Source organism: Pseudorasbora parva, chromosome 19 (assembly GCF_024679245.1).
Source record: "Pseudorasbora parva isolate DD20220531a chromosome 19, ASM2467924v1, whole genome shotgun sequence".
Taxonomy (NCBI): Eukaryota; Metazoa; Chordata; class Actinopteri; order Cypriniformes; family Gobionidae; genus Pseudorasbora; species Pseudorasbora parva.
This window is the reverse complement of record NC_090190.1, coordinates 34,445,566-34,456,932: the sequence shown is the minus strand read 5'-3', so window position 1 is coordinate 34,456,932 and position 11,367 is coordinate 34,445,566. Positions and strand designations below refer to the sequence as shown.

General features: G+C 35.2%; 1 protein-coding gene across 3 annotated transcripts; it reads left to right on the top strand.

The window, feature by feature from the left end:
* The first annotated feature begins 35 nt into the window (after positions 1-35).
* Positions 36-11,367, top strand: pbxip1a (pre-B-cell leukemia homeobox interacting protein 1a). Of its 3 annotated transcripts, none has more exons than XM_067425131.1 (11): positions 36-403; positions 1,839-1,930; positions 2,025-2,109; positions 3,020-3,096; positions 3,723-4,344; positions 4,919-5,149; positions 5,358-5,381; positions 6,910-6,941; positions 7,045-7,107; positions 7,519-7,696; positions 9,280-11,367. In XM_067425131.1, the coding sequence occupies exons 2-11, from the start codon at positions 1,865-1,867 to the stop codon at positions 10,218-10,220; spliced, it is 2,319 nt and encodes a 772-aa protein (XP_067281232.1). In that variant the 5' UTR covers positions 36-403; positions 1,839-1,864; the 3' UTR covers positions 10,221-11,367. The 3 variants fall into 3 exon arrangements, with proteins under 3 accessions (XP_067281232.1, XP_067281231.1, XP_067281233.1); XM_067425130.1 differs by having other exon boundaries at positions 37-403; positions 3,020-3,114; XM_067425132.1 differs by lacking the exon at positions 5,358-5,381 and having other exon boundaries at positions 38-403; positions 3,020-3,114.

The window sequence follows — 11,367 nt, the reverse complement described above, 5'->3', positions numbered from 1 at the left end:
GGCATTTGGGAAGTCCCAACAGATTTAGCTCTTGCTCTGTAGACGTGTCAGAACACTGCTGGAGGAGAACATGTCTTGTCCCTATATATAGAGACTTCATGCATGTTGTTGGGACAGTCTTTACTTCTCCTCAAGTCAATGATAAGAGAGCACTTCACGTTTAGATTGTCACTTTCACCTGCGTTTGTCAGTCACAGCTGAAATGAGCTGTGTGTCTGCGCGACACGACGCTTTATTCCCATTGGCTGTGAGCGGATCTGAATCGGAGTCCCATTGGAGAGAAACGCTAACTCGCAATTCCCGAAGTTGCGAAGTTCGTGAGACGGATCGTGCGCGTGGAGAAATTAAACGATTACAGGCGGAATAACGCGTGCGCAACTCGACTGAGGCCGTTTTAAGCACGGTAAGCATTTAATATCAGAACATCCGTGTATATGGTGTGTAATGCGTTCGTAAGGATCCTTATTTTATGCGGAAGAGGGCTGTGTTCATTCAGCATGGCGTGTGGTGTTACTGAAGGCTGAATTGGCCACCGTTCACAATGTAAATACGCAGCCTACGCTGTGCATCACCATTATGACAGCGCGTTACCGAATCTAATATCCGTCTAAACGCGAGAAACAATAGGCCAGGAATGCAATGAGGCCGTCCGACCATTTTTGGTCACATTTCAGGGTGGCTTCATAGAGTGCAGCAGTCTCTTGTGTATTGTTTGTGGCTTCTGTGTTGTTATGTAATATGTGTAATCGCTGTCTGCATTGGTTTTCTGTAATTGAATAAATGAGTTAGGCTATACTGTCCGCCAGTGTGGATTATATAATTCACTGATGAGGCTTAAGGAATGCAACAAAGCATGCTAAAACGGATACAAATATGTATATAATATATTTTCTATACATATGTTAATATTCTGATGTATTTACCTGTATTTTCTTTTGGTGAAAGATTCCTCCATTTTCTCACAAATTGTGATTTTATTTTATTTTTCCTTTGCCTGTCACTCAAAATGTGTCAACTCTGTCAGATACAAAGACAATGTGTCAAATATGTAATCTAAATATTGACAAGTCTAGCATTCACGTCAATGAATGAATGAATGAACTGAGACTATACAGCTCTAAATTTTCTGCTACATTTATTATCAGAAAATATTACATTATTGACTAAATAAAATATTACCATTAGTAACCATTTGGTGTCAAATATTGCTGGCAGGTAATGAGACTCATTTAAAATGAAGGACATTTTCTACATATTATACTAATTTCCTTACAGTTTGTGCAAGTTGATAACATGGTTGTGTAAAAACATAAAATATGTTTATTTACTTTTTGATAATTGATAATGTCTTTTGCTCACCCTTCCCTATTTGTTGGAATGTATGTTATCTTGTTATATTTTAAAGACAATAAAAGGTTAACATAAAATATAAACCGTTACTTAAAATGAAAACAGAATAAAACTCATCAGAGTCTGTGTAATTATGTTTTATGGCTGATTAATGAAGCATTATAAACATAAAAAATACCTAACAGTGTTGTCATATATAGATGTAATATATAATGGCATTTTTTGTTAAGTAATTATCTCTGATTAATTTAAAATTGTACCTATTTTTAAAACGAATGGCAAATTTATGTTCATAAGAATCTCTGTCTTACATATTTCAGCCAAATATCAAAATAGTACAATACGGTGTGCAGAATGTTGCTAGAATTATCAAACCAAGACAACATTAATGTATGCCAGCAGCCCAGCACTCATTTTGCTGAATATGATAATCGGTGCAGAACAGTAGATATTGGTATTAAACTAATCTGCTAATTTTCATTATGAAGGTGCTGTGCAGAGCCACAAGAGGGCCATGTCTGATAACAGCACCGGCAGCACCGGGTCATCCAGTAACAGCTGGACTCTCCTCTCTCCAGAGGTTTGCAAACCACATACTTAAAATGCTTGTGTCAGTGATATTGTCTTCTTTTTATGAATTAATCAGGTGTAGTAATGTGCACTTTTTATTACAGGAGGCTGCCGCCGACCCTACAGCACCAGTGGATGATGGGACGGAAAGTGTTGGGGATGCACCCAGCCTTTCAGAGGAAATAGCAGGTTATAAGCCTAATTGCTTGTTAATGTTACTTTTGATTTAATATCAGTATTATTTGTAGGTACACAAAGATAATATTTAAGATTATATTTATATTTTTATTTAACATTTAAAAAAAACATATATATATATATATATATATATATATATATATATATATATATATATATATATATATATATATATATATATATATATATATAAATAAATATATTTATAAATAATTTTTTAAATATATTTATACAAATTATAAATTATAATTTGATAAATAATGCTGTTTGTACTTTCTATTCATCAAAGAATCCTATAAAAATGTGTCATGGTCTCCACAAAAATATTACGCAGCACAACCTTTTTCACAACTGTTATTCTTATCATAGATGATAATAGTAACAAAATGTTTTTTGAGCTCCAAATCATTATATTAGAATGATTTCTGAAGGATTATGTGACAGAAATTATACTGAAAATTCAGCTTTGCATCACAGGAAAGAATTACTTTGTGTGTGTGTGTGTGTGTGTGTGTGTGTATGTATGTATGTATGTATGTATGTGTGTGTGTATATATATATATATATATATATATATATATATATATATATATATATATATATATATATATATATATATATATATATATATATATATATATACACACACACACATACATAGTTTTTTTCAATATTCATTATTCTATATTTTTCTTGGTGAGCATAGAAGACTTTCAAAAACATAACCAACCTCCAACTTTTGAATGGTAGTGTATATTAATCTGCAGTGTATAGGGACTTTTAAATGGTAGTGTATATTAATGTGCAGTGTAATAGGGACTTTTGAGTGGAACAGCATCATTTCAATATTGGTGATAGTTTTAACTTTGGGTTTTGTAATTTGAAACTGTGTTTTTTCCAGGAAGCTCTTTGGAAGTGAGGTCGCATGACCCTGAAACTCCAATGATGGAAAGTGTTTTGTCAGAGGAGGGTCACCAGGTCAGTGCATCACCACTGGTATGTACAGCACACGGCTACAGTTACCATTCTCTATGCCTGTCTTCACAGTATCTGTTTTGCACACTTTGCATAGATTATACTTGGTTTTAAAATTCAACCTTTCAATTGTAACTGCCTTTTTGCCAGTGATAAAGTCTGATTTGTTTGTTCAGACAGTGTAGCCAATGTCCATTCATGCATGTCCTCAAAAATCTGAAAGCACTACTACACACTTCAGAATAAAGGTTCTTAATTGACATTTGTGATTCCATTGAACATCTATGGACATTTTCCATTGCACAAAAGATTCTATATAATGGAAAACACATCTTTAGATTATTCAAATTTGCTTCACAGTAAGAATTATTATAATTTTTTTTTTGAAGAAATTAATTGAAAGCTTATTTGGGGAACCAAATATAGTTTTTAAAATGGGATCCAACTAAAACAACAATATTACTGTAAATATTTTAAATGGATTACAAACCTCTTTTTGCTCTTGTTAACCACTAATTCTACTAAAGGTGGTGGCTGTCATCTGAATTTGGATTGCAGACTGTTTCTCATTACTTGATGTCAAACTGTTACCTCCCACAACACTTAGTTGTTTGTTGTCCGATATCCAGATTTGCCAGGAAACATCACCAGATTTCTTTGAGGAAATGGCAGCATCTGGCCATGCAGATGTTGAGCTTGATCCTGAGATCCATGCTCCTGTCATCCATGACACCATCACCAGTTCTCCCCCTGACAGTGACCTTCTGGGTGCTGTTCCCTTCAGCATCACTACAGAATCAGCCTTCCAGTTTTCAGAGGAGACAGTCCTTGAGGAACCTACTGAAGAAGACATAACTGATATCTACCCCGGCCAGCACGTCCCAGTCCAAGAAAGCCCCCCCCCGGAACCAGAGCCCAAAATAACCTTCACTCCCGAAACATTCAAAGATATTAGCTCATCCTCACTTGATGTCTCTGACGTTACAGCAGACATAAGCCCCGCCCCTAAACCCAGGGATTCTTCTGCAATCACTGTGCTTGATATTCACGCTGATGTACATCCTGCCCCTGAAACCCCGCCTCTGGCCCCGCCCTCTGAGGACGATATAGGTTTTGGTTCCACAGCAGAAAGCCCCGCCCCTGACAGCCTGTATCCAGAAACCATTGGTTCAGTTGAGACTGAGGAGGAGCCTTCTTTTGAAAAAGAAATAGAGCTGCCAGAGAAATTCCCAGATGTGATCAGAGAGCCAGGTATGACATTCAAAAATGTTTAATAATTAATAAATGAACTATTTTTCCTTTCAGCTTTTTTTTTTCTTTATCCATTATATTTAATCTTTGTGCTGTTTTACATTTATATAAATAAATAAATAAATATGAACACATAATAGTTTAATTTACATATATATTTTTACATTTTAATGTAAAACATTTTAACAGATTAATCAATTGACCAGTACGCTATATAAATAAACATATGTATATATATGAAAAACAGGCTATATAGAATACATATAAATATTTATATTATTTTATATATTAATTTATATATAAAAAATATTTAGCTTGTATTGGTCACTTAAATAATTAGAATCATTATATATATATATATATATATATATATATATATATATATATCACTTTATATAATTATTAAAAAATAAATAATTTAATTATCATTATCAAAGCATTATGTATTTATTTTGAATAAGGAATCACACAGAGTTTCATGTTTTTAATATATTATATTAAATTGTTGAAGCAAAAAGTTCAAATTCTACCCACTTTTACTATGTATCTCCTTATTTTCTTCTGTATCATTTAGAATCTCTTGGTGCTGAACTTCCAGTGGAAACCTCAGCAGAAGATGATGGTCTGAGGCTCAGACATGTGCAACCCACCATGGTGTTGAAGCGAAGCTCTGATGAGGAGGAAGAGGAAGAAGAAGAGGAGTTCAATCTGCCAGTGAGGAAAGAGGAGAAACGAGGTTTCTCTTTGAATCAGCTGATAGTGGGCTCATTGGTCCTGCTTTGTGTTGGATCCTTCTTTTTCTCTGGTAAATGGGACACTGATGCACATTTTTCTGACACATTTTATAATTGGCCCTACAAAACATACAACATATATCACACTTCATATGTTGACATAACCATTGAGTGATTAATATTTAGCCAATAATTATGAATATGTACCACATTATGCGATAAAGACAGACCATTAATATCCCATTTTCAGTGGTTGCATTCATGTTATTATGCCTCCAGGTTCTGTGGTTGACCAGTCTGATGGTAGGTTGATAGTTTGAGCTGGGTGCCAGTATATGCTTGTGCTTGTGCTTGAGCTGTGGATAGGAGTTTCCCTCCAGTGCTAATGGTAGAATTTGTTCCCATCACATATTCACATATCACATATTCAAACTTCATCAAATGAGTGGGTACATTTACCTAAGGGCAGCCTCTAGCACCAGCCTAAATCATCACCCAGGATACACTGCTTTACCAAGGGGCTGGTTGTTTCTACACTTCCATTTTAGAGTTGAAGTGTATAATTTCTGTGAAATCCTTTGCCAAACACTCTTCAATTGCTGACAAACAGGTAGCTCCTCAAAACGTATGTTAGTATTCAGGCCACTCAAACAAACAGATCACAATTTGGTCCAACTTTTGGTAGGAAACTACACACTTCACATTTGTAATTCTTTAATGCCAGTTGTGGCTGTCTCAATCTGAAATGGCTTAAAGGTGCAGTGTGTACATTTTGGTGTAATCTAGTGGTGAGGTTGAGAATTGGCCTGACCCACCGCGCACAGAGAAGCTACGGGGGCCGACACAGGACAGGAATGTCGTCATCAGGGAGAGCAGAGAGCGACTAGCGCTCTGTAGAGAAGTTTGTCCATTTAAGGCTACTGTAGAACATGATGCCGCAAAATGGCGACATTCTAGAAATTCTAAGGTAATAAAAACATAATGGTACCTTATGTAAGATCTTTATAAACCACTGAAAACATAGTTATGTATATTATATTGCATTTCTGTCAATAGAGCCTCATAAATACTACACACTGCACCTTTAATGCTGAGATTCTGCAGAGATTGCCATGTTTACTAAATCAAAATGCAACTCTTAATAAGGTTTTTGTGTAAACTGTTGAATTTGGTAATGCACAATACCATACAAAGGTTTGGCGTTGGTAATTTTTTTTTTTTTTTTTTGAAAGATGTCTTCTACCTCTTGAAAAATACAGTAAAACAGTTATACTGTGAAATAGTATTATAATTTAAAACGACTGTTTCTATTTTAATATATTATAAAATTTAATTTATTCCTGTGATGTAAATCTGAATTTCAGTGTCACATGATAATTCAGAAATAATTTTATCAATGCTGATAGGATAATATTTTTTTTGCGGAAAGCGTGATAGATTTTAACTGGGTTCTATTTGAACAAATAAACAACATTTATTTGAAATAGAAATGATTTGTAACAATGTAAAGTCTTTACTGTCTTTTTCTGATCAATTTAATGCATCCTTGCTGAATAAAAGTATTGATTTCTTCAAACAACAACGACAACAAAAAAAGACTTTTTGCTGACCCCAAACTTTTGAACAGCAGTGTGTTACAGAGAGTCCTGGTTCATATATCCAGACTCAACATGGCCGTGAAAGACTAACCAACAACAGAATGACTGCAGTTGCACTAACTAAACTGACTTGTACTTCCATCATTTGAGTTTTTGACTAACAGTTTCATAATTCACTTCGCCTCGTCTATGCAATCTCAACAAACATTACAAATTCACTTTCTCTCCTGTAGATGATTTTGACGGTACGGAAATAAGTGACCAGGTTGGTGCATTGCCTTATTTTCTGTCTTTGCTGTGTTCTTTTATTATTGACAAGCATGTACAAGTTGATTTCATCTGTGGCATTCTCTGATGATCTTTTCCAGGAAGTCCTTGATAAACTTGCTCAAGAAAATAAACAAATTAATATACTGGAGGCTGAGATTGAGGTTAGTCTTTCTCTAACAATGTATATAAAGTTTTTCCTCCTAATGCCATGGAAGTATTTTTTTTTTTTTTTTTACTTTTATTGTATGCTAATACATGGTGGTCTTAAAGGGATAGTTCACCAAAAAATGAAAATTCTGTCATCATTAGTCCCCCCACCACAACCACCACTGTAATAGTCAATGGCTGTGATGATCTGATTGGTTACAAATACTCTTCCGGACATCTTCCTTCGTGTTCAGCTGAACAAAGAAATGTATACAGGTTTGGAAACTTGAATGTAATTAAATGTTGACAGAATTACACATTTGGGTGAGCTATCCCTTTAATGCACTTTCTATAGAGTATACCGGGAGATTATTTTAAAATGTTGAACTTAGGATATGTTCTTTCTTTGTCTTTATCATGTTCAGTCACAGAAACAGAAGTTGGACCAGGCTCTGAAAAAAGCAACAGATATGCTTAGTTCTGAGAAAGGAGTGCTGGAAAACGAGAACACTAATTTGAAAGAACAACTGTCTGAACTGCCTGGTTTAAAAGACGAACTACAGACACTAAGAGCACGAGTTGCTGAGCTCACAAAGCTTACAGGTACGACGAGAGAGTGGGAACGGCACATGCATGCATAGTATTTGAATAGTAAAACTCAAGATTTAAATTTGCATCTTGTGGAAAGGGCTCTGAATGTGCTTGTAAATTCAACAGCCTAAAGACATCTTTTGGTTTACTAAGATGAGAATGAGGTTGTTTGCTTTTCTGTTAGCTATTACACCGCAGCTCAAAAGTCAGTATGATTTGTAAAAGAAACAGCAAGGTTATACTAAATGAATGAAAAGTTATACTAAAGAGACGTATAATGTTACAAATTATTTCAATAAATTAACTTTTTTTAAAAAAGCATTTTAATGCTTTTAACATTGATAGTATTGTCTCCTAAGCAGCCAATCAGCATGATTTCTGATGGATGTGACAGGAAAAAGTATCAAAATAGAAAATGGTTATTTAAAACCATGGTGTAAAAGTTCGTATTTGTATTAATAGTTTTACTGTTACTGATAAAATAACAAAACATTTTGTCATTAAAAAGTCTTACCGATCCCAGACGTTTCAACTGTTGTTTATATTTATATGCGCAATAAATATTGGTAATATAGATTGATATTGGTAACATGCTGGTGATCAGCTTACTTCCCCCCCTTATTTATTGGTACATGTCAATATTGGATATTTCATTGTGCATGCTCTTTAAATGTAAACTGCCATTCAAAAGTTTGGGATCAGTAAGATATTTTCAATTTTTTTTTAAAAGACGTCTCTTCTGCTCAACAAAGCTGCATTTATTTGATCCTAAATATAGATCCTAAATATATTTTCTATTTGATATATTTAAAAATGTAATTTATTACAGAGATCAAAGCAGATTTTCAGCATCATTACTTCATCGTTATTTTTACATCATTACCAGTCTTCAATGTCCCATGATTCTTCATAAATCATTCTAATATGATGATTTGCTGAACAAGAAACATTTCTTCTTATTATTGTCAATGTTGAAAACAGTTATGTATTTTTTTTGATGAATAGCATTTATTTCAAATCTATTTAATTTTATTTCCAAAAAAAACAAACAAAAACTTTTGAACAGTAGTCTATAATGTTACAAAAGCTTTCTATTACAGATAAATGCTGTTCTTTCTTTTCAATTTTTTTAATTTACACTTTAAAATAATAAATTACATTTTAAAATGTATTCAAACGAAAACAATTTTGATAAATTGTGATACTAATTCACAATATTACTGTTTTATTGTATTTTTGGTTAATTAATGCAGTCTGGATGAGACTTCTTATCGATCTCAAACTTTTGAAAGGCAGTGTATATATCATACAGTTTATCTATAGAAAACACTAATAAAAACTTACTGTTAAATGCAATCTTTAGCAAATCTTAAAATGAATATGTTTTATTCATTTATCATTCTCTTCGTATTTTCTTACTGTTCATTATAATATTGTAATGCCTAAATACACTGGTAGCATTTAAAATGTCTGGTTTTAGTTTTAGTGTGATATTTTTTATTTATTTAGACAAAATAGTGTGTGTGTGTGTGTGTGTGTGACACACAAGTCTGCAAATATCTGCAGTATATTCAGTTTTTTTTTCTCTCTTTTAGTTGAAGAAGATCTTCCTCAACAGGTCCATGACTCTGGGTCTCTGCCTTCCACTGCCGAGTCTAGTCCAGAAGGAACTGAGAAACACTGGGATAAGAAAGAGGAACTCACGCGTCAGAAAGATCTTTTGGAGGAGAGCCGGAGGAGGCTGGAGGGAATGAAGAAACCGGGCTGGAACAAGCAGGGTTTGAGGGAGAGCTTGGTGGAAATGCAGAAGAGACTCTCGAAACAGGTGGACCAGCTGGGAAAGCGGGAAGACAGGAAGAGGAAACACCAGGAGCACAAAGGAGAAAAGAAGGAATGGGGCAGAAAGAAAGAACATGACAGCCGCTGGAAGAAGGATGAAGCGGGAAGCGGGAAAGAGTGGAAGCATGGTAAGGACAAAAGGAAAGACCATCTCAAGAAGTACAAAGAAGAGTGGGACCACAAGAAGGATGAGAGAAGGCAGGAGAGGGAAAAGAGACAGAAGGAAAGACCATGGGAGGCTAAATCTTCCAAGCATCATCAACACCACCACCATCATCACCACCACAAGGAGCAGGTAGACTTCTGGAAACACCAAGAAGAGAAACTCAGGAGGAACCGACATCCTGCCGAGGGCTGCCATGGCGTGTCCAACTGCGCTGACACAGAGGGGCTTGTTCCTGTGAAGCTTGTGGAGTTTCAGGACCTTCTTGAGATCTACATAAGCAAACTAGAGGGAGTTCCTCAGGAAAGCAAGGAGTCTCTCAGCCGCCTCACTGCCCAGTTCTTCAACGGCGGCTTTTTCGCCCACGACAGAATGCTCTTCAGCGAGTTCGCCGAGGACGTTGCGGATATCCTGGAAGATCTGGCAGATGGTTTAGAAGATAAGGAGCACGAGAATGACAATGATTCCCTTGAAGATGAGATGGAGGAGTTTGAGAAAGAGGCACTGTTAAAGTTCGCCGCCCCTTTGGCGTAATTGGTGCTGCCCCACCCCAGAAACTCAGTTGAACGAATGGAAAAAAACACTAAGCGAAGGAAAACATAAAGAAACAATCTTAGCTGTTACTTTCCCCGGTCTTTACGGACTGTAGATGTAGTTAAATGCATTGTGTTTGAGGAGTTTCTCCCTTTGGAGTCTTGTCATTAGTGAAGTCCCACCTGTGTGTTGGGTGTTTTGTTGTAAGCTACCTCCCTTAGTCCTGTTCTTCAACGCCAAACCCTTTGACTCTTGCTTGCTGTGTAAAGAATCAGTCATCTTAAGCATTAAGTGTTGGCATCCGAATGAAACTGCTTTACCTGCAGATAGATCAATCATCTAGTACATGTGGAGTTGTGAACGAAAGGAACGCTAAACTGGGAAAGTGCAATGAGTTCGGAAAAGAATGTCCCTCTTTAGTTTCCTGAGCTTTACTTAAAAACAACGTAGAATGTCTGAATTTTTGAGTTATTTAGGATTTATTATATCTTTTGTTTTTAATTATTAAAACCCTGGCTTCTTTATACCTACCCACGATTGTGCTTACTAAGCTGGTGTCAAACTGGTTTCTTTTTAAGTTTTGTGTTCGCCAGATTTTAGAGGTCATTGTAAGTTTCGGGTTTTCTGGTTAAACCCAAGTTCTGCTCACACTTAATGTAAATGACAAAACAAAATCATTGAATGTTTTTGTTTTCTTTTTGGAATTTGATATGTTAGATTATGTGCCTTTACTAGTGAGCAAAGAATGCTGGGACTGAAACGAAGCCACACGAATTAAATGGAAACTGAGAGAGCTCCAATAATGGATTTGTTTGCACCGTGGTGATGTGGACATTTATTTATATCCTCTTTCTATCTTAGGAAAACAGCCATTGTAATGAATCATCAAGATCATTCGATTATAGCTGTCTTATTGTTTTGTTGCACTCTTCTGGGACGAGTCCCATATAATTTTATGCCTTTTCTTGTCCTATTTGTAAATATGAAAAGGAAAAAAAAGTTATTTAATGGAACTTATAATTTAAGGTAAGTTATCATATGGCTCAGTGATATTTAATATGAAAAGAAATTTAAAATGAAAGGTAATACAAGACCAAATGTCACAATGTATCAGTTTTTGATGATTATTAAAATTATGTTCCATTGC

Excerpts from the sequence above, each read along its gene's own strand:
- pbxip1a (XM_067425130.1), top strand. The coding sequence starts at position 1,865 with ATGTCTGATAACAGCACCGGCAGCACCGGGTCATCCAGTAACAGCTGG. Across the intron at positions 1,931-2,024 it reads GGACTCTCCTCTCTCCAGAG|GAGGCTGCCGCCGACCCTAC; the intron begins GTTTGCAAACCA and ends TTTTTATTACAG. Across the intron at positions 4,345-4,918 it reads AGATGTGATCAGAGAGCCAG|AATCTCTTGGTGCTGAACTT; the intron begins GTATGACATTCA and ends TGTATCATTTAG.